Consider the following 24,206-nt stretch of genomic DNA (forward strand, 5'->3'; position numbering starts at 1 on the left):
AATCACACTCAGGCCATTTCTCCACAACTCCAACACACTTGTGACGATTTGGAGGCAACCATTCAACCTCGCAGCAGAAAATAAAGTCACAATTGAAATGCGTGTATCATTCAATATGTTTATTTTTCACTGTAAAATTCAATGTACGCATTGTTTTCTTTATTTTTTTTACTTTCAATGTTCTTCGCGCAGCGGTGCGCACACTATTTTGCCGGGATGCACACAGCACTTTGTAAAGTGCCCAGAGCAATACCACCTTTTTCTTTTTCTTCCTCTTGTCCGCGAAAAAGAAAAAAAAAAGGGCAGACTACACACTTTATAAAATGCAGTGCGGGCACATTTTCTTGTGTTTTCGCTTCACACGATGACCCAGAAGTATTTACCATAACCCACAAATTCAACAACAAACACAGTCACAATCGTGGTGCAAGCTCCTTTGGGTCATAACCAATTGCAGAAAAAAAAAAAGGAAAAAGAAAGAAAAAAAAATGCTTAAGACTATAAATTTGACCAAATCCAGGCGCAACTCAGGTACCTTCCTTACATGAGAGGCCGTGCAAAGATGAGTAAAACTGCGCATACAACAGGCCTGTGGCCTCCGTCCATCATATCCCAAGTGAACCGGCTAGAACTAAGAAAACAACATGCTAAAAAAAAAATCACAATGAAAACATACTCGTTACAAACTAGTTTTATGGTACATCCTGCTGCACTTTGCTAGCACAGTGAAATGCCTTGCAAATGTGCTATGCAGCTCAAGTGACCAGTGTGACCTGCATGAACCAGGAGACACAGCAGAGACGTAAGAAATACTCATCAAAAGATTACTCTGCCCGCAAAAAGAGAAGAGAGAGACACAAGGGGAGAGTATGCAGTGTACACTGCTCTGTAGGGAGCTATGTGCCTTGCAGAGTGGCACATAGGATGGTGATATTTCTCTGGCAGCATGACACAATTAAAACTCTGCATTGCCAAGTGCTTAAGCAATGCAAATCATACCACAGCAATCTGTATTTATATAACCAATAAACGATATATATGCTTCTGCAGCAACACAGCAGTATTTGAAAGGCAATTTACATCCAGTGATACTAACAACAATATATGATGCAAGTGATGGTTGTGATAAAGCACAGTGGAGGAAGAAAAAGAGCAAGAAAGATGACACATTCTGCACTTCAAAAACAAGAGTCATATGTGCGGGAAAGAAAAGCTCATGCTATGCATGCGAAAATTCGGTGACTAAGACTGATCCGAACAAAAATGGTGATAGTCTCTTCCCTGCTGGCCCCACAGCTTTAAGAAGCTGTCTGCTACAATGCCTACCTGGAAATCTCTCCCTTAATTCACTACATTTTGAACTGCAGCACTAATTTTTAAATAGCTGCAATGAGCACACCGGCATAATAAAGGGCAACAAAGATAACGGAGCAACATTGCTATCGAGTGAAGCTTAAAAAAAAAAAACTTATATATGTATATATATATATTGACAGAACAGGGCAGAGACATGAGAATTGCATGCTTGCTTTCCCACCTGACTGACCGGGCGGAGATGCAAGTGCACAGGCTTTTGCAAAGACATAAAAAGGACGAGCGACAGACATGGCCTCGCGTGCTCCACTGAGCAGCCGTGCTGTCCAACCGTGTTACCACATTTCGCCAGTGCAGACCTAATACCTCGGCACAACATCTTCCGCGTACAAACACTTGCTCAGCACTGCATCACAGTGAAGCACACCCCAATCTGCTCACAAACATCCACCACCAGGCCCACCCCTACATGCTCCTTCGGGATGTGCACGGTTGCCTGCCAAAGCCTGGCTGCACTTCCCTCTTCATCATATTTACAGTGAACCAAGCTGCACGTCCTTCTGCAGACAGCACTGATCCGCTTGTGGCTGTAGCTCAGAGGGCGTCGTTCGCGGCCACACTTATCAACAAACATTCGCACAGACAGGTCATGGCTAGAGCAACGCTTGCTTTGACAGCAGCAGCAAAAACCAGGACTGGAGGGCAAGGTGCACGCTGTCGTACAGATCACTACACTAGCGAGGCTAGACGGGCAAACATAAAAAAAAGAGAGAAAATTCGCTGCATGGTGCACACTGCAGTCCCCACCTCTTCAACACTGGCGATGCCTTGAAGTACCGCGATGCGGTGAGCAATGGGCATAGACAGAGGACGAGCAGACGGAGGAGGAAGAAAGAGGGCAAAAGCGAATGGCGGCGACGAGAGTTTCTTCGCACTGGCAGCTCTTGGCAGACGCTGCACACTCCCCCCTCAGAGGGAATGAGCCATGTCCTCTTCCTCCCAATCCCATTCAAATGTACAGGTCTTCCTGGAAAATGCGAGATGCCAGGGAGAGGGGGAGCAAACATCCGGTGTCAAAGAGAGCACTGGGGGAATGCTGTAGACAGATTCTCTAGCACTTCCTGTGGGAAAGCTTCAAGGGTTCTTAAAGAACTTCAAAACCTCTAGCAAACCATTTTCAGAGGCTAAAAGCAGCATTCTATTTGACAGCTTTTGAAACAAGACGTCATCAAAAATAAGTGCACATGTCTTTCTTATGGCACAAGAACAGACATACATGGAAAAATGTTCCCGCTTTGCCTAAAGTTTACTCGACTCCACAGACTTGCCACATCTGAAAATCTTTGTTCTTTTCCCCTTGAATAATTTCATGCCTCAACATTCTTTTGTCCTATTCGTCCTTTTTATAACGCTTGATTTCGAAAAGAGGGGTGCTTCAATGAGTTCCAATGCTACGGAACTCATTGAAACACCCTCAGCCCCAGCAGTGACAGTCTAGATCAAAGTGGAGTACTAGGCAAGTACTGAAGGGGGACTCAAAAGCAACAAGTTTCCTTTTTTTTTTTTTTTTACTGAGGCAGAAGACACATGCCCCTAGGTGCTTTTACTACACTATCATCTATGTCAGTTGGCCAAGCAGCGTCCTTGTGTAATGTTTCATCTCCTCACAGCATTGCTTTCTTTGAGTCTGCCACAATCTGCATCAGTTTTGCAATTGGTCGACATATAAGAACAACATGTGTTCATCAAGTTTTGTACCCTCTTGCGCAGTTACTTTGATATCAAAAAAGTTTGTTTTAAGTATGCCTTGCAAGGTCAGACAGTCAAGCAGTGTTTTGCGCTGACGTGCCCAAGCAGTTATTCGATGCAGTTAGAAGAAAATGCTGCAATCTGTGCAACTCGGACGAATGGCTTGTGAATCAGAATCAGGGTTACGTTGGCGCGCATCTCGGCCGTGGCTGCGCGTGCCTGTAAGCGCGGCTGAGAGCATATGCAGCAGCGCACTTTGCTTTAGAGGTAATCTGCCACATGTGCAATGAGTGGGCATACCGAGACGGCATGGCATCATGTAAGCTGTCTCCCCACGCATTTAGTATCGAAGGTTGCGTAATCTCGAATTTGGTGACACGTTTGCGTGAGAGGCAGACGAAGCATTCGCTCCCTGCTGCCGGCGCTTTTCATGACAGCGCCATCCCAGTGCCTGCGACCCAATCAGCCGCGGGGGCGAAGTGCACGCGAAAGCGTGGCTGGCTTCGCTTAATTCGTACCGCCGTGAAAATATCGTCGACCTGGCATGAAACCGTATCATTCGTTGCCGACTCCCAAATTCATCAAAATGAGTTGTTTTCTCATTCAAATTTGTTTTTGTTTTCGGTTGGCCGATTCAGAAAGTTCTGCGGCCCCTTTCCGTGTAAGAAAAATAGATCGGTGACTGCACTTATTTGCATAAGAGGTCGAATTTCAATACAACGAAACTTCGGTATGGTGAAGCAAATTGCCGATTTTATCTACTTTGTTATATCGAGGTTTAACTGCAATAAGAAAACATTTTGTAATGCACACTAAACACATGAGTTGTTTTACAAAATATAACTTGTTCAACAACGTCAGGGCATATGTTGCACAAACGTATACTAGAGTCTTGGTGATTCAATTATGCCCGATATGAATTTTGATACATAAATTTTTCTCAAGTCCCAGTTCAAGTTCATAGCTTATAACATGCTAGATTTCAGTTGGTTGTTTGTATTGCCCGTAGCTGTGCAGAAAGCGGTTCGCACCAAGCCATCGCGTGATCCCCAGTGGAGCCGGCAAGGAAGCGCTGGTGCCCATTGCAATCCTGTTGCCACGGCAACCTATGTCACTTAGCCGTAACTGCATGCCCGTGCACCCGAAAAAAAAAAAAAAAAGGCTGTCATTAGGAGCCGGCAATCACATGTGACCCAGTCTTGTCGCATGAGCAATATCAGTGGCATTCGTTTGCATGGGTAGCCTTATAGCTGCATTCCCCCCCTTCCATCATCTTCGGCGCCCGATAACAATTCCATAGTAGATTCACTGCCGCAAAGTAAACAGATTCCCTTATCTTGTGCAAAACATGTCCTTGTCACTATGAGGCAGCAGCTAGGACACAGCACCAAAAGAAACTCTACATAACAAGGGAGATCTTGACAGAGAGATAGAGAAATAACCACTGTACGAGAAAAAAATGCATTAATGCTTGAAATGCCGGCCTTATAGCATGCAAAGTGTGCAGCTCACTGTTGCCAAGATGTGCACAAAACAAGCGTGCCATTGAGTCAAATTTGCATCAGCTAATAGGAGGTCTCCTTGCACGCCATGTGACTATAGTAATGAATCGCGTCACTAATTTTGATCAAATTTTGACCAAGTCAGCCATTTCATTGCCGCATGCAATTTCCTGATATGTTTATCTTTTTGGGTGATACGAATTCCTGGTGATACGAACCTTTGCACCATCCAAGAGATTCATATCACCGAGATTTAGGTGTTGTCTCATAATCAATAATTAGGGTGACATAGTTGGCCTTAAGTTTCTTTACTACTATCAAAGTGAAGGTTTCTTCTAGTATCAAGTAAACCTAAAATGTGTCTTGTCGACACCGCGATGCGAGAAATATCTCGTGAAAACAAATATTGGATATAATGAATGTATTTTGGCATCTGGTCTGATTTCATTCTAGAGGTTTAACTGTAGCGGCAAAAAATAAAGTGACAGTTTCACCCGAAAGGTGAAGCATGGATTGCAATAGCAAATTAGTACACAGCTGTACGAAGTAAGGATAGTAGTTTTATCGGCCGTATAAATTCAGAAACATTCGCTTACTAACTGAATTAACAGCATGATGTCAGCACGCACAAGCAAATATGAACACATCGTACTTCATGAGCGCGGACAGTCGCTGTCAAAATGCTGGCGTGAGCAAGTGGGGCGGCAACAGTGAGCGAAGTCACCTTTGCGCTGTCTTTCGCTCCAACCAGGAGCGGCGATAGGATGGATAAACTTTATTGAAAGAATAGTCAGAATAATTGCTAATGGTCGGGGCCCCTAGACCAGGACTCCGCTGGCTCTTGCCATCTCCTCGGCTCTCTGGATTAGCTTGAGCCGGTCGTCGAGGGCCGAGCTGGACAGTAGTGCCTCGCATTGCTTCCTCGTGGTGTTCATATCGAGAACACAGAGCGCACAAAGGTACGAGCCGTTTGCAGATCCCTTTCAAGATACAGGATGCACGACCGTGCGAACTACGCACTTGTTGGCGGAGTCAAAGCCGTACCTCCTCCCTCCTGCGCCGCCTCCCTGCTTTGCTCCACATATGGCACGCGAGACTGAGCTGCGATCATCAGTTTCCCCTGCGCCCGGCAGACTCTACATGTTGCTGATGGCTTTCAAGACACAGCGGCATGGGTGGGCGTGCACAGCTGACTACACCACCCCGAGTAGAATGCCCCCCCCCCCCCCTCTCCCTACCGAGGGCGGACCTTACCCAAGTCGCAGATGGCTTTCAAGATACAGTGGCCTGCAGCGGGCACACGTGGGCATACGGAGGGGAATGCACCCCCCCCCTCCCCTCCCCTCCCCACAGAAGCCTTGGGCGTGATGGAGACGGTGCGCTTCCTCTCTTTCGTGCGCGAGATTGAGCTGCAATTGCCGGCTCACCCTCGCACGCTTTCACTTGCACATACAGCATACGGTGTGCGGAAGCAATTTTTTTGCCCTTGGACTTTATACGGAACCTCACGGCGAGGGCGATGCCAACAGCAGAAATGTGCTTGGAGTGTCCATATAATTGCTATTGCAATAAGATGTTTTCTTTTTGTAGTACAAGTAGGCCTGTAATGTTAGAGTCTTATACAAAGGCCATATTCCCACATAGTTGCTGACTCATTCTCAGAATTCCAGACTTTCTTCTCACTTTGCGGAACTACTCCGTGCGTCTACATACACAAGCTGGCATTTTGTATAGAAGGATAAATAAAACCCTTTTTGTGCACTGTTAGTATGGTATTGTTTCCTTTGTTACCAAGAGCACTTTCAGGACTCACAAGTAGGATCCAAAGCTAGACCCAAATCATGGAGCACCTATGCTTGTGCCAGGACAGAGGAATGATCACATAATGCCACATAAATGGGTTTGCCAACACACTGACTGGATGACAAACTCAGGTGGCACTGTATCTTGGAAACTTTCCCAAACACGCCATGACATTGGGATTGCTGGAAGGTACCCTGCTTCATTTATGTTTGCACTTGATAAATACAACCACGGGGTTTCAAATCAGAGCATCCCGTTTACCATTCTTACAGGTAACCAACAACAATGTTTTCTTTGCATGAACGAAACCACTGCAGATTTCCAAAGCAAATTGATTTATTTTATTTATTTATTCAGCATTGATTTAGACACAGTGAAGGTCTTGGATATCAAGGCTAAAGGCAGTACATTGTCTGCCTGACTAAGGCCCTAAGGAAAGTTTTCTAAAGTGCCACTGTGCTGTTTTCAGTGGACAAGTGTTCTCAATATCTTAAATATTTACATATGTGCTGTTCCATGATCACTGAGTGGTAACAAATTCAATTCTCTTTAACAGCTTGTAAAGACTGAATGAAAAAAGAATTCAGCTGAATCAGTGAAAATAATGTAACTTTTAGCGCTGATGACATGATGGCATAACCATCATAGATCAAGGTGAAAGATTGAGGCACATTTCCAAATTTTACAGATGTAAGCAGCCTCTGTGTGGACCATTACATAATTCACACAAACACGAAATCGAAACATTAAAGGGACACTAACAAGACACACTACATAAATGTAGGTTGATAAAATATTTAATCAAGGCTCCACTTTTGTTAACTGTATGGTAACAGGTTGATAACTAGAACACAAGATGAAGGTAAAATTCAATTCCTCAAATTTTGTTTTCCAAATCCCACAGCCATAATTTCAGCATGACATCGTGGCTATGGGGATTCCTTGATGCAAGATTCCAAAATGCTATCAGGCTCCCATAGAGATGCCAAAGAAAAGGCTGGTCGCTACCTGCCTTTCATTTTGGTGCCATTTCTGGGTTATTAAACCTCCTCTTACACTTAAGAATGGCATTTTTTTGCACTGTGGTAGCACCATGGGGCCTTTGTTGTCAACCCCATCATCCTGCCGCTGCAATTGGTCATTCATTGCCAGCACCATAGTACAGCTGGGCGGGCTGTACTTACCGTATTTACTCACATAATGGTAGCAGTTTGTTGTAAAAAAAAATTGAGGCAAATTCGGAGTTGCGATCATTACAGGAGTTAAATTTCCCGCGAAAATAATTTTTTTTCATACCGCATTTTCTGTGGGATGACAACATGTCAATAAACAGGCGGCTGCCGCTGTAAGAGTGCGGGACACCTAAAGAAAAATGGCGGCAGGCGGAGCAAGCCGAACGCGCCGAACGCGATTTTCCCTCTTCTCGTGAGTGCATTACGTGCGTTGAAACAGTTTCTTCCGTATCAGTAATTAATAATATCGTTAATATCGGCACATGTGCGGCGATAACATAGCCATGTACACTTTGAGGGGACACAAACAGAGATGAGCGCGCTTAGCTGCCAGTGACATAGAAGCACATGGCGGGCATGCTGTGGGAACTGCGGCATTTGTCTTCACTACTATCCTAATATGGCACGTTTACGTTAAGGGTCGTCGTCTCTATTTGGAATTTACCGAGAATGTAATAGCCCGTTGTAAAACTGGGACATCACAAAATTGAGGGATGCGTAACCGGGGTTCCACTATACCGTTGAAATCATTTCTGTTTTCTCTTTAAGTGCCTCTTTAATCAACTTTCGGTGTTGCAAGTTCAAAGGTAAAGCTGCCCTCTTTGCTCACCGGCAACCAGAGCTGCACGGAAGGGTGCTGGTGGTGGTGGGGGAAGGGCCGCCGCCAATCAGCAGCACTGCTTCTTCTTCTTGTGGCCACCGGGCTTTAACCGCAGCTTGTCCTCGGGCACCTGCTGCCGCTCCTTCTGCTCCTTCTTGCTCTTGAGCACCATCCGTGTAATGGCATTGAACATCTGTACGCAGGGGCAAGCAGACGACACACATGGGTACAGGTCTTGAAAGAGCAGTCCCCCGGTCTGTACATTTGTTCTAACATTGTTACAAGGATTAAAGCCCTCCGTTATGTAATGCCTCCGGGCCTTTAAGGTGAAAATAAATGAAATGAAATAATCCAAAATCAGATCCAGGAGGGAGGAGATTCCCAGTGACTTGACTGTTTCTTTAGTGCCAGACCTCTTTTTACCTTTGCTATCATATGTTTGTAATAGGGCTTGAAGCAGCTCTCCCCTTAGCTCTGTCATGGGAAGGGACTGACAGTCGGTTCTTGTACATTTGCAGTACAGGTCAGGCCATTCCATTTCACTGAGTTTCAATTACTGATGAACTGAAGCCTGCTTTATTGTGGGTTAAGTAAACAGCAAATGTCCTGGTGTTCCCGTAATGCACGTACCGAAGGACCCATTCAATCTTTCAGCATGAACAAACAAAGTGCCGTTCCTAGTAGAAACAGAATTTATTATGCAATATCATGTGACTACCAAGCTGTTCTTGGAACAGCGATTGTCAAAAGCCTCTCTGTTCTAAGTATGAGGAGTTCATTAGCTACGATTCCCTGATAACGCAACAGGTATTGCTGAGACTAGTGTATAGTGGTGCCTCGCAGAGCAAATTTTACTTGGTTCGTGCGCAGAAAACATTAAAAAAAAGCTTTGTCAATTTGTTTACAAAGGACAGAGGATGTTCAACATCCAGAGAGAAGTAATGGAGGATGAAGAAAGGGTGATTATTTACCCTACTGTATACAACCATTTGCACATTTAGAAACACCTATTGGGTAAGTAAGGGCCCCTCAGTTAACCCCTCTTTTCGTTCATTACGTAATGAGTGTATCGAATCCGATAATATAGATGCCTTCAGGTAGCATGTGTGTGTTTATTGACCAGATGCTTTCCCCCCAAAAGATCACGTACTTGTGATGCCTGCGGCAGAAAGGATGTTCCCCATCTGCCGCCAAGGTTGCTAAAAGTGAAGTGGCTTACGGTTTGCATTGTAGTTTAGCTTCTGTTTTCGCCTTCCCTGTCGTAGAAAGTGAAACCTGTGACTGTTTGTTGCATGCTGAAGCTTTTGAGATAACCGCTATGTCTGCGTTCGTTGGTGCAATGCCTTCTCCTGCCTGCCAGCAGCTGTCTGCTTTCCTCTTCGTCGACTCGGTCAAACGGCTCAGCATGGCTCAGCAGAATAATGGTTTGTGAGTGGTGGCACTGACTAACACTCCCAGGGTTAGTTCTAGTAGTAACACATAAATACCCCGGAAAGTGGATGGGAAGACGGCGCTGTGGTAGCTAAATTGGTAAAGAAGCATCACACGCATAATGCAAGGACGTGGGATCGTTCCCCACCTGCGGCAAGTTGTTTCTTCATCCACTTTCAATTCCATTAATTTATATTTTTTTTATTTCAATTAGTAAGTACAAGTAATTTCCCTGTGTTGTCCTTGGTGTCTGTTTGATGGCTTCTTATGATATGATTAATAAATATCGGGCCCCTCGGTTAACCCCCTTTCTTCTCGTTTATTGGGAAAGTGTGTCCGTCTCACACAGCTAGATGACGCAGCAGTCACTGCTGCGAAAGCTTTTTCCTATATCTGTTCTGGCATTCTTTCAATACCCAAGACGGAAGAACTGGTCTAAAGACCGTCTAAAGACCACCTGCCTCTTCCCTTTTCAGACGCATTTCAGAATATGAGATGCCTGAGCAAGGCTAGGTGAGGGAAAATGGTGGCTCAAGAATGTGGAGGCTCAGAAAACATGGTTTACTCAGAGAAACCAGGTTTGCTCTGTGAGTTAAATGCAGTGAGAAAACCCGGCTCAACCTAAGATGCTATTTAAGTGCCCCAAGATATTTTTACAGAGCAGGGCGCCCCTGAAAAAAGTTGCCATTGTGGGTTCTCAATAGCTGTAGTAGGTTTTAAGTGCAATTGTGATTTCACGACAAAACAAACATCTCAATCTATGTGAAGGATATGCTTAAATAACCAGTCGAGAGGGCATGAAATGCAAAGTACTGGATTTACCTGATTCTAATGTGCCCCTCAATCTAATGCGCACCAACTTTTGTGGGCTCAAAATAAGAAAATAGAAGTGCACCAGAATGTAACACACTGCCGATTCTTAAAAGATAAATCCATCAAACCCGTTTATCAATGGTTCTAATAAAAGTGGTTGTTATATCAGTAGTTCGCGATAGTATATAGATTTGGATTGGATAAACTTTATTAAAGGTTTTGCAGAATGCGCGTCAGCGGGCGTCCCATGCAGGGACCGACAGGAAGTACCTGATGGCCGCTGCGTGGGCCTGGTATATGGACACACCCTTAAATATGCCCAAAAATTAACTGCACCGAAGCTGGCATCAGCAGTTAAAATTCTGCAGCACTTTGGTCGGAAAACCAGATTGTCAGTGTAAATTTTTGTTCCTGGTGTGTTCCCGCACCTAGCTGCAAAGTTCTGTTAGAAACGTCTATATAGAGAACGAAATGTAACGCCGTGCAGTTCTTTCAAAACCGCCCCCGGTTCAGATCACCTGTCATTTCGAAACAGCAAATGCAACCACCATTTTCTTTATTTCAGAGCTTGTGATACATTTTACTATGAGCGGGACATGACTGTATTCTGCAAACGAGAGCGAAGCGTTCTAGTTGGCCGGAAGCATAAACTTTGGAGATTACTGTGGCATGTGCCATTCTGCAAATCTCTTGGACATCGTGGCCTCGGTATTACGACTACGTGTCAGCCATACAAGAGCCGTAAAATTGTTATCTACGTCGCTTCGAGCAAAAAAAAAAAAAAAAAAAAAGAAAAAAAAAAGAAAGAAAATCGAGAGGTACAATGTCACAGTGAACTGTTCTCAGAAATCGGCAAACGCGTAAACGAAGCGCAGCCAAACCGTGATCTCCTGATAACTGTGCAGTAATTGCCGACCCTCTGCAACATTGCGTGGGGCGGTAACGAATGGTGCAGTGTTCTTGCTGACTCGGGCCGCGTCGAGCCACGTCGAGGAATGCTTGAGCAGCCGTTGTTCCCATGGTGAAAAGACATAGATGGTCATTCCAAATTGTTGAAACAAGTGTAATGCACACGGTGCTGCAGGGACAACTGCATAAGAACGGAAGGGATGCCGTCTTATCATCAGTTACAATTGCACTGGCGCATGTTCCCCATGCCATGCTGTTCGTGCAGAACGCGCCTGGGGGCGTGCCTTGAAGTCGCGTGACCATCTACGCGGCTTTCCAAATTCATGCGAGGCGGTCACTCGCTCACCTGGAAGACCATATCATCGAAGCAGTTTGACTGGAGTGGGGGCCCACGCTGACGTGCGCCCAGTTTGGTCGCGCTTCCGTTCTTTGGCACTTCGCATGTGCCCCCTTTTTTTTTATTGAGACTGGGTTCAAAGCGTTCGTTATATCTACAAGCAGTTTCGAAAGGGAGTGTCGGAATATCGTAAGTGCACTGAAATGCAGTCGTTACAACCGATAGAATGATATATCTGGGTCCCTTATATGTGGGCTTGACTGCATAACATGCCCCCCACGTTCGCGATCGGAAAAGACGAGACGTGCAGAATTAACCTTCGCAAATGGGATTAAAAAAAATTTTTTTTAATGAGCTTTCACAATGAAAGCGGCACGTCGTGGCCATTGCACTTCACTGGCTACAGACACCAAGCGGACAGGGGAGGTATTCTCGAGCGATCGATTTTAGAGATAGTACTATCACTTTTGCAACTGTTGATTATGAAACAGTGTGGCATGTGTCATGTCATTTACGGTTGTGTAACAAGGATGTTCAGGGTCCAAATGTACTCAAAGAAATATGTGAGGCTGGAAGATGACCTCTGTATTTGGAGTGACCACTCGTTTGATTCTACGTGGAAGCTTTCTACAGGACTTGTCCTGAATGCACCTGTGGCCAGGCAGATTCCTAAGTGGTGAACAGGATCAAGCATCCTTAAGTGCCATAATCCAAGCATGACCATATGAGGCTTGTATACAGCTGTATATATATCATGAGGTCATCATCTGTCGACTTATAATCGGTCACACAATGGCCCGCACTTGTACCTGCTGATTGGTTATGTGCCACCTATCTGAGGTAAATGTGGTGCACCATTGACTGTCCTTCACGTGTTGCTGGGATGTCATGAACTAGAGGCTCACAGAAAGAAACACTTTCGTTTGCCACCTCATCAACAAGCTCCACTACATTTAGCGATGTTCCCAGGCAATGCCCCGCTCTTCGACAGTAAATTAGCCCTAGCAATTTTAAACAATGTTGGTTTACCACATGTTATACACCCAAGCGATTTGTAGTACATCCTCTTATCAGAGGTTGCTGCTGCGATAGTAGCACTTAAAGCGTGTGCTTCCCGGCCCTTGTGCTCAAGGGCCCAGATGAGGAATTAGTGCTACTTGCATATTCTTACATTTTTTTATCTTATGATCACTTCCCCCTGTATATTTTATGATCATCGTACACGTCACTTGTCATTGTTGTATTGTAAGTACATATATATTTTATGCATGTATAAGGCGACTGATTTTAGGCCCCTTTACAGCCATGTTACATTCCTGGTCTTGATGTACCATTGTTAACTCATTGCACCATGTGTCTGGCGCTCTTTGGCCAGAACTGGCTCTTGCACCGTTAAAACCCATTCATCATCATAATCAACTTTCAAAGTACGCGTACGACAGTGTTCCTGGCCCTGTGCGCAGATAGCCACTCAAAATCTTGCGCAAGTGATAGCGTCTCTGAAAGTTATTGGCCAAAAAGTTGAGGACAATATAAACTGCCTGCAGCCTTCTCAAAATCATGCTGTGATGGTGGCTGCACCAGTGGTAACAGTTGCCGCAATCTTGGTGGCCAGACCAAAGAGGCTATCACCATCACAAAATGGATATGTTGATGACTTGTCTGACGGCTCTGACGGTAGGCTGTTGCCAATGCCGCGGATACGGTTTTGGTTTCGTATCCGATTGTATCGCGCGGGCAATTTTCGGACCCATTTCTTCAGAAAAAGCTGGACGTTAGATTTGGGTAACTACAGTAAATAAGATGTCAAGGGCAGACTTGCTCCAATTGTTGAAAGTCACAATGCTTACCTCTTCGACATTGATGTTCTCCTTGGCGCTTGTCTCAAATAGCTGTATGCCCATCTGGTCAGCAAAACGCTGTGCGTCCTCTGTTAGCACTACTTTCCTACTTGGGTCATCATTTTTGTTGCCCACTGAAAGGTCACAAAAGTAAAGTGATTGCATAACTAAGCTAATTACAAACTACTTTTTATTCTTATATGTGGCTTGCTTCACAGTACTGCAGACTAAATGTAAAACTGCAATAAAAGTTGCCACTGTTCCCTAGAATGTGAATTGAATAGAATTCAATTCAGGGGTTTTACGTCCCAGAACCACCATTTGATTAGGAAGCATGCCATAGTGGAGGACTCCGAATAAATTTTGATCATCTGGGGATCTTTAACATGCCTTCAATACAGGGGACATTGGCGTTTTTGCATTTCACCCCATCGAAATGCAACCGTTGCGGCTGGCATTTGATCCTGCAACCTTGTGCTCAGCACAACACCATAGTTGCTAAGATGCTGCAGCAGATTACTACAAGGAGTGCATGATGCAGTGAACAACACAATTTGTCAATCCTTAGAGATTGTGAAAATAATCATACCTAGCTGGAAATTTAGCTTTTAACTTGCAGTTCTAAGGCATGGCTTGAAAGCATTCCTCTGACAATAATTTTGTTGGAAAAAATACTGTAATAGTAAAAGCTACAGGCAGACGAAGTGATCAACTGCATTGTAATCAAAACTGCATCTTTCCTTTACTGCTCCAGATCATCTTGGACCAGTGAACTGCACACCCAATGTTCCTTTTCACTTGGTACAGCCAGTACTAGTACCTGCCTGCGCACAAACTATGCACACTGCTTAATTTCTGAAATTGCAGGACTTTACATCCTGGACAGCCTATAATAACATTCAGCAGAATTCATACCCTTTTTCCACTTCCTCAACACACAGTAGCAAACCAAAGACATTCTCTGGTCAACCTCCCTGTCTTTTCTTTGCTTTTCTATCTCTCTTTCAGCAGGATGAGTGGTCTATAACAGCTAAATGTTAGGCAAACAATGGCCTAGATAGTGAAGAATCAATGCCTGCACACATTACTAGTTCACTCGAGTTATCAAACGCAGTGGTTCGCAAACCTATAAATGCCACAGACGATTTGACAGACTCACAGGTAATTCGAGGACTCATCTAGCCCTCTGTGCTTCATGCAAAGGTGTGGGAGCAAAATGTGTGTCAAGTTGAAGTTAGCGCGACTAAGCAATACATTTGCAGCTGCCAAGTTAGCCAATGTCCTCTTTTTTTTCAGGATCAACGAAAAGTACAAAATTCCAGATCTTGTCATCTGGACTTCTTGCAAGTCAATGGCAGCGGCTCGCTGGTTCTTTTGACTACGGGAGACATTTGTCACAGATGCATCACCCCAGAACCTTCTGCACACCCTTGAACTTTCATCTAGACCGCGGGCTCTGTAGAGCGTCGTCTCGAGAAACACTGGTATAAGCTGCGATTATAGAGACAGAAGGACAAGAGAAAAGAAAAAGCCCAGCAACAGCAAAAAAGATGCAATGAGGTAGTAGGAAGCTGATAAAACACTAAAACAAATGATGAAAAAAAAGGAAGGCTGTCATTAACATAGCAGGTCACTAACCGATGTCAAAAACACTAAACAATGGATTATATTGAAAAAGAGGTGATAAGCATGTGAATCCCTCCCCCGTAAAATGGGGTAGAAGGGGCAGGGGGGGGGGGGAGATTATCAAGTAGACATTCAGACCAAGCAGCCAAGGTGCAAACGAATGAAATGAACAGTTGATGACAGACAACACTGTCAAGTACCAATAGCCCGGTTGTGATTCTACAGCACATACCTAAGATCCTATTGACGACATCGCAGTTCTGCTCAATCTCGTGAAGCCAGCGTTTGACATTGGCAAAGGACTCCCCATTTGTGACATCATAGACCACGACCACACCATGGGTACCTCGGTAATACCTGGGTACAAATGAAAATGTCAAAGCCATACTCTGACTGACACTTGAATTAATTCTGTGAGATAAAACATTTGTGACTTATGTAATTAAGAGCTCTCACACAAAGACCTTAGCTGCATCTACTTTCCCCAGAAACAAATTCCACTTGAATAATTTCTGTAACAGTGCACAGGGCTCTAACGGCGGGCCTCTTTTGAGGTGGCTGCTCAGGGGCAATTGCTTAGCTATTGCTGTTTCTTAAGGAAACATTTTCACTGCATGAATAAGCAATTCAATATTGATAAATGGCACAGGACATTAGGCACCGAATGCAGTTCCCTGAAAAATTTGCAATTTAAATCTTTTCTACAACCATCTATTTTTTAATGATGCTGAAAGTATAATAAACATCTTAAAATTAGGTTCTCGAAATAAAGAATTAAATTGTAGTTGAAAGGGCTATGCTAGCATTAAAATCAAATTTTGATCCTGTGATGACACTAGTTTTTACAGTTTTCTGCACTGCTGAGTAGAGACAGAAGTCTGCAAAAGTTTAAACTGCGATATAACTAGCAACCACAATTCGATCAAGCATAGGTTGCGTTTCGCTGCACCAAACAATCCCACGACAGGTTTGAACTCAGTGAATTCGTGGAATACAAGTGAAGTGCCAGACGGGACTTACGTCGATGTGATGGTGCGAAACCGCTCCTGACCAGCTGTGTCCCAGATCTGCAGCTTGACTCGCTCGCCATCCACTTCGAGTGTGCGGATCTTGAAGTCTACCCCGATGGTTGTGATGTAGTTGCCTGACAGTAATTTAGCAAGCACAATTACTCAACCGTTCAAATGCCGGCTCACATTTTCCGACACAGAAAAAGCCTGCTACTGCAAATAAATGGATTATGAATGAAACAGTTTGACTACCGGCCAATAATCAGGAACATTTCGTTTGAAGCTGTTCAAATAATGGTATCATTCATTTTCACATACAAACATCACAGCTTTATGTGGCAAAGTTGCAGCTAAGCGTGGGACCTGCCTTTCTGAAATTTACCTGTCCCATTCACATTCCCATTGACCGTGATGAAACCCATCCATACGGACTCCAAATATGAACTTATTATAGTGATTTTTCAGGAGTAACACATCAACTGTCCTTGCCTGCCAATGGTGATCGACAAATTGGTTGGTGCCATGTGATACAACATGCCTGCAGATCTACACTGAGTAAGAAATGTGTACTGGGCACACAAAGCATGCAGCCATGCAGCTGTCCTTTTCTAGGCTGTTCATTTATCTGCATTAATCGCATCTGCTCCCATGTGTCAGTAATCTATTGTTTTATGCACTTTCAAAATACTATATTATGTTTTACTGACTTTTATAAAAACATGTGTCCTTGGACTCTGTAGCGTGTATGGCTGCTAAATATACTGTAAGTGGGCAAATATACATATCACCATGGCACTAAGAATACCTTCATGACGGAACTTTACTGGTAAGACAAAATGCATGTGACGACCCTAAAACTGATGGGTTTTCTGTTGCGCAACAAGCCAAGGGAACAAGTACGCAATGTGGTCTAGCCTGCACATGACTGCATACGTACGACAAAGGGGCACTTTCGGTGATTGACAGCTCCCTTTCATGCTAGCACAGCAGGAGAGCTTTGTCAAGGCTCGCATGAGGGGTTTCAGCTTATACACAGTGTGGAGGAGTTGCCAAGCAAGTGTAAAAGAAGAATAAGTAAATAAAAGTAAGCGTAAGCTACGGTCGTGCTCTGCTGAAAAATCAACGATGAGATTTATCAGCTGAATTGAAAGTGCAGCCATGACACATGCTGAATGCAAATGACAGCTACAAATTCAGCCAAATCTCTGCATCGCTTGTCAGTTTTATAATATGTCTTTAGTTTGTAAGTCCAGAAACCTCCACTGATAAGTCTCTGACGAACTTTCCATCCATGTTCGAAAGCAAAAGGCATATGCTGCTTCTAGAAAGGTAAGAGAAGACAGCACTGTACTCCATATCAGCATTTGCTGAAAAACAAGATCATGCAAGTTAAGCTTACATAGCAAAGGCGACAACACTATTGCTAGGTTAAATGGACTGTTCCACATATGTTCGCACTGCAAACCTTCTGAACCATTCGTTCTAAGACTTGCATGCCTTCTTAAATGACACATTATCGCAAATGTATGCTACAAGTTCACAACAATAATATTATAGCTGATTTGGATAGTTCAATGCTAGCTACGCTATCTACGTTACAAATTATTGATCAAATGCTATCTACATAAAAAAAAAAAGAGTGTGCCCTCATAACCTGTAATGCAATTAAATCATTAACTAGCCAAAACAATAAACCTAACACAAACAAAACTACCCAAATGCCAGTATGTAAAAAAAAAAAAAGAAGGGTATATAAGCTTTAAAGAACCAAACAACAGCTCTCAGTCTAAACAAAATGTTATGAACTAGCAAAGCTTGGAGTGAGTTAGGGTATACCAAGCTTGATGAGTTGGATCTATCAGTCCTTCAGCATTCAGAGCTAAATATCTAAAACACTGTTACAACTAAGCCAGTAAAACAGGGTTGGTAAATCGCTGACATTTTGACAACTATATGTGCTATGATGGTAGAGAAGAATCATCAAAGTAAGCATTTCTAATACAGTGAGTTTGGTATTGAAAAGGCTCCATTATGAAGTAAGTACTGCAGCCTTTAACAGAAAGAAACACTTTTATAATATAGAAACTGTGGCTAAACAGGTACGACATCATGAAAGTATGAAAGATGTAGCTGGTACTGAGTACTTACTGATGTGCTAGTAAGCAAAAAGAAAAAGAAAGAAAGAAAGAACGAGGCAAGTTAAACCGAGTGTCAGAAAACGTTGCACAACTGGGACATACCCGTAAAAGTGTTGTCAGCAAACCTCAGCAACAAGCTGCTCTTTCCAACTCCTGAAATGACAAATGGGGTGGGATCAGAGATAAAGGCTCGAACCTTTTGTGCGTTTACTAAGGTTTACTACCAGTCAAGAGTTGATCAGCTCAGCTTTGAGAAGGTACCAGTAAGTTGAACACCTGACCAATATTGGAATATGCTAGCGTTGCGTGGTTTCCATACACTAAGCACAACATTGTCACGCCTGAAAGGGTACAAGGGAAAGCCGTGCGATTTATTTTCAATCGTCACAGGCGAACGGATTTCCCAACCGAAATGCTGCAACCCGCTGGCCTCTCAACTTTGTCTAGGTGAGCCAAAGGGCACAGGTTAAAATTCTTGTATTTAGTGCTAAACCATAGTTTCAAACTAAATCCCAAGTCATTCATTACACACAACACTTTCAGGCAAACACGCAACAAACATAAATTTACCCTAGAGAAATTTAATTGTACTAATAAAGTGTCTCGCTTCTCTTTTCTTCCACAAGCCGTTAGAGACTGGAATTTCTTGGATGAATTAATTGTTATTCAGCCAACGCTAGAATTGTTTATTGAATTCGTGGAAGACGTCGTTTGTCACAGGTGCTTATCATGTTGCTGACTGGCTTTTTCTCTGGTTGTCTGTTGCATTGCCTGCTTGAGGAAACTTATCGATGTGCATTTCGTTTATGTATTCACTCCCAACCCTGTAATTATCCCTGTGAGGGATTGACAGTATTCCAAAATAAATAAAAAAATCTCAAGCAAGGAGAACAAGGGCAGGTTACATATATTACATAATAAGCTAATAAGCAAGGGAAATAAAAAGGACCTAAACACCATACTCCATTTCATACATAGCACAGGTAACGCTATGAATGCTAGAGAGACTTGTTCACTGCTCCCCCCATTTACGATCGGAAAATAGTGCGTCACACATGAAAGGAAGATGGGAAGGTATGAGCCAAGTAACTTCATGTAACGTCAAGTCTCGTACTTTTATGTCACAAAATATGATGTTATTACTACATGGAAAATGTTGCTGATCTGAACCTGTTTACCACCGAATGAGCTGAGTGACATGTTCCTGCAACCGGCGCACCATCTTGTGCTCTCAATCAAAACATAGTTTGTACAAAATGTGTACATACTGTGTACATACTGTGTACAAACATAGTGTACTAGAAGCACACAGGTGCACATAATGTGGCCCTTGCACTTGCTGCATCCTTATGCAACCGTCTGCACAGACATCGGACGAACCAAACAGCAGCATGTCCCTTTGTCACTGCTGTCAGTGCCAAGCTGCTGCCAGCTACAATGCATACAACAATGCGATCCCACTCAGCTTATAAACTGAGGAGCCAGAATGAAATGTACTTTGGCAACCCTGTCATAAACATGTAAATAGAAAATCGAAATGTTTCATGGTGCTAAGGTCTTAAACTGGTGTGAAGGGAAGAAATGCGTTTACTATAACATAAAGGCTTTAAATGAGTTGTCAAGAGGAGCAAATCACAGAAGAGAACTGTAAAATAGTATAACATTTTGGCCGATTTCTGAGCGGTGTGCTTATGTGAAAAGAGCAAAAACAACCAGGGGAACCAATCAAATAAAGTCAACAGATAATGAAGCCAAAGAAAGCCCAAGGGAAATTATCTTCTCTCTTTTTGTTAACTGTAAAAACAAATACAGATGAGAGTTAAATTATGTAATAAGTTTAATAGCCTTAACAAACGGACAACATAAAAGTGTCAGTAAGTATACACAACTTTTGCCACGAGTCAGAGTGAAACAAGAAAGCTTTACATGACGCATGCAATGAGTACTCTGCTACAGCAATGACTGCACTTTGATTAACATTCTTGTGTGATAATGTATATGTATTTCAAACCTAGCACTGGGAGTGTTAGCGAGCACCACCTGTGGCTGCAGCTGTGGATGTCAGACATCCGTTCAACTGCAAACAATTGGCAAACAGTCATTTAGAATGTGAAGTTTAACATAAATTGATAGATCAAACTGTAATTTAAATTTAATTCTACAGGGTGATAATAAAAGAAACGACTCATTTCCCTCACGCTTTCCACGGCCTTCACAGCCTATTGGCTTCACATGGTAATTGTATGAAAGTCGCAAGGAGATTTACAGTGCTACACATGATAAGTTGCTTCACTTTCTAAATTTTTAAAAATTTATAGCACTCAAACTGAGCCTGAGCAATATTGCACAAGGAAATGAGCCACTGGACACAGAACAGATGAAATGAGGCTTTCATCAGAAAAGATGGCTTACAAGATTAATCTAATCAATGTGTGCCTACGCTGCAAGAGTAATAACAATTGCCAGTTTGACATATTTCGTATCAGACATACATTGGTGAACGATATATGCCCCCTGTGATAAACAGGCCCAGAGCAAACAAAGTGCCATTACGACTGATATGAACCAACAAAGAATGCAGGCGTGTCATTGGCCTTAGGTTTAAAGGCTTATCTTGTACAACAGCAGTGAGTAGAAGAATTTGACTTGCATACCATAAGCTCAGAGCCAGTAAAGAGGCTGCTGGCATAAGTGAAAATGAGCTCAATTTCCTAATATGGCATGCTCTTTAGAGCCCCCATGCAGTACAAAGCTTCCACCTGTTTCTGAACAACAGCAACATTAGCAATGAAGCTACACAGCACTTCACATCGATAAACACTGCAGAACTGTGCCATTCAGCTGGCTTTTCACTCAAGCCCATTAATAGAAAAATCATATATTCTAAGACACCAAGATCTCCCTTGCACTTTGCGGGGCTTGCGATGACTTTTGTAAAAACAATGGCAAGCTATGGTACGGAATTAAAAAAAAAAAAGAAACCTTTGGTATGGTTCACCTGCAGAAACAAGACTAATTTATTGTAGTTCAGCATTGGTTTCAATGCTTCCAAAATGAGACCAACACAGATGGCATTAAAGGGACACTGAAGATAAAAAACTACTAAGAGTTGAGAATGATGAAGTTATTCTTTGAAAACTGCATCTTCATTAATTTTGTGGTAGTAGGCTATTTATTAAAAGAGAAAATAACGGCAAACGTTCAATAAAAAAAAAATTAGTTTCATGTGGGAATGACAGCTAAGGTACGTTATGGATTAACTAGGCCTGTGTAGGGGCTATTCTACAAGTGCACACCTAGTGCACATGTCCATTTCGCCTGCTAATGGACTTCAGATTGGCTGGGCTGGGGTATGCGCCAAAAGGAGACAGGTGCCTCCAGCTAATCAGCACTTCAGCAGCAGACGAAATGTACATGTCCACTAGGTGGACAATTATAGGATAGCCCCCCAGATGCCATCACAATCCATGATTTGTCTGTGAGGTGGAGTGGAAACTTCCAATGTGGTGGTGTCACCTGCCTCGTTCCTACTGGCTTATCAAGCCTTCTACCATGGAAAGGGTGGCTTTTTTGGGTATTATAGAAAGCTAATTTATTAATACAGCTCAACCTTTTTTTTTTTGTCTTTGGTGTCCCTTTAAGGGCTCACCACTCTGTGTAAATGCCAGATGCAACCAGCAGTCATTTGAAGTGAAGTATGTTTCGAATGCATCACCTCAAGAAGCAGTTTTGGGACGTACAGAAAGATTGAGGGGCTCTAAAATATTTTATGAAACATTTCTTCTCCTCGGTGCTAATTTCTTGCAGCAGATCACTGCACAGCCAGCGAACATGCAAAAGCATCTAAGTGCTGCAGAATCTCAATGCGGCCAGGTGAACCATCAGAAACTACAAATTTTATCCATAGTCACATCACCTCTTTTAGCTCTGTTCGAAAGCCTAGTGTACTACTACGAATATCAACATAGAGCATATATGCCTTCCGGTCATTTGTGAAAGTGATAGGGATTGCATGAAAGCTCTAAGCGTAGCTGGAGGCCTGTTGCACTTTCAACAATAGGACTTCAAACCACGATCAGCTAAACTTAACGAGCGCGCAACAAACTGCACGGGAACGATTCCATAAGCAAACCGTCTCTTTCAGTGCGTGTCATCGGCACTCGCACGCTGCGTCGGGCAAAGAATTCCTGTCTTGTCCAAGTGCGCAGGACCACACACAATAGAAAGTGGGGCACGTCGAACGAACGAAACGCGTCGCTGAAGAATGCCGGCGGCCCGGAATAAATTTACGCTAAAAAAGAAACAAATGAAACTAAACACGCTTCTAAAAAGGCGAAAAAGAAAAAAAAAGAAAAAAGCGGCGCCGCTGTCATCGCCGGACGCTCGAGCGATTCCGGGAAACCGAGGGCGCGCGAGTTTAGTTACGCAGACGTGGGCAGTACGAACCCGGCCCCTGTCGAGCAAACGTCTGTTGACGCGTTCTCGGTGCGCTACGCGATAGCTACGACTTCCGAGTTCACAGCACAACTGCTCTGAGTCACATGTCCCCTGAGAAAGGAAGCGTGCCGCAAATGCCCGCACTTGCATCACGCCGCGGCCAAAATGACGTCTTTCCTCACCGCTTCAAGCGAACGAACCACCTCGCGCAACACAGGCGTCATGTGCTGAGCGACGCTGCTGTTTTTAAACCGGTAGCTCAACCCGACTCCGCGGTAGTACGACTACGACCGATCGAATTCGGTTAACGGCGCCCAACGACGGCTCATCGTACGTGTGCAGTGCTTTTTTGAAACGACGTCAGCGCGGCACACAGAAAGCAGCAGGCACACGGCACGGGCGGAGAGTGAACCTGCCAGAGGCTCGGTGCAAGGCGTTCACGCTCCCATGTGGATCACGCCCAGCAGGCCAGGCCGCGGCCACTAACCTCGGCTACCCAAACAAACTCTGCGGCGCATAACTTTGCTTTTCTGGCAACCCGATGAAACAAGCGACCACAAAAACTGGCCACCAGAGAGCTGTTTTATTTTCTTCTACAGATGCGACGGCACGCGCGTTCCGCAAGCGCGCTTTTCGCTTGGCGCTCCCGCAACACCGCCAATTTCGCCAGTCACTATGCTTAATTGAGCGTGCAGAATGCCAAATGATCCGCGCGGTCATCGTCTGCGATCGCATTTCAGGCAATGAAAGCGCGGCAGTAGACGCAACACCCCCTAAACGCAGGTGTCTCGGCGTTGCTGCATGCTCGAAGGATGGCAGATCGCAGTCCGTAATCGCTACGGTGACCCAAGTCCAACGCGGCGAAACAACCGCTTTAGCAGCTCACGACAGTTCAAATGTAAGATGACAAACGACACTAGGAAAACTCTTGTTTTAGACCGTGAAGATTAGCAACACGGTAGCGTCTAATGATTCAGAAGCAACTCCATCAACGGAGATAAAAATATTCAGATAGAGTGCTTTCATGTCGCTGAGCGGCCAGTAGTCGCACGATTACTACTCGAACCTTTCGGCAGCGTGCAGCACGATCACGAAAGATCAGTGAACTTGGACGCGACGTTTAAGGAAGCACTGATGTGCTTCAATTGGGGCAGACCGAAAGAGAAGTGCACTTTTTCTTTCGCTCATTGCAAGCATCAGAACAAATCGGCATGAACTTTGTTCGCCTTTGGAACGGCGACAGTCACGGCAACAGCATACTTGAAAAGGCTACTTACCGCTGTCTCCGATTATTAGTAATTTGAATAAATGGTCGTATTCTCTAGCCATTCCTAGGATTCAGGCGTGGGAGATTGGAAAACAATTTCATAAACGACGTCTACACGGGCCAAATGGGCGTACAAGAGCGTTACCACGACAGGGGTGGAGGCGCTGGCGTCGCTCGCATTGCCTTGGCTTCCTGA

The 24,206-nt window shown here is 44.0% G+C and overlaps 1 protein-coding gene across 1 annotated transcript; it reads right to left on the minus strand.

Annotated features, from left to right (window-relative positions):
* Positions 1–104: 104 nt before the first annotated feature.
* Positions 105–24,158, minus strand: Rab35 (RAS oncogene family member Rab35). Its single transcript, XM_055075013.2, has 7 exons — positions 24,021–24,158; positions 18,409–18,459; positions 16,179–16,302; positions 15,391–15,515; positions 13,542–13,666; positions 8,211–8,394; positions 105–2,341 (listed from the first exon to the last, which is right to left on the minus strand). Exons 1-6 carry the CDS (start codon positions 24,070–24,072, stop codon positions 8,269–8,271), a joined length of 603 nt encoding a protein of 200 aa, XP_054930988.1. The 5' UTR covers positions 24,073–24,158; the 3' UTR covers positions 105–2,341; positions 8,211–8,268.
* Positions 24,159–24,206: the final 48 nt, after the last annotated feature.

This window comes from Dermacentor andersoni, chromosome 3 (genome assembly GCF_023375885.2).
Source record: "Dermacentor andersoni chromosome 3, qqDerAnde1_hic_scaffold, whole genome shotgun sequence".
In the NCBI taxonomy this organism is placed as follows: domain Eukaryota; kingdom Metazoa; phylum Arthropoda; class Arachnida; order Ixodida; family Ixodidae; genus Dermacentor; species Dermacentor andersoni.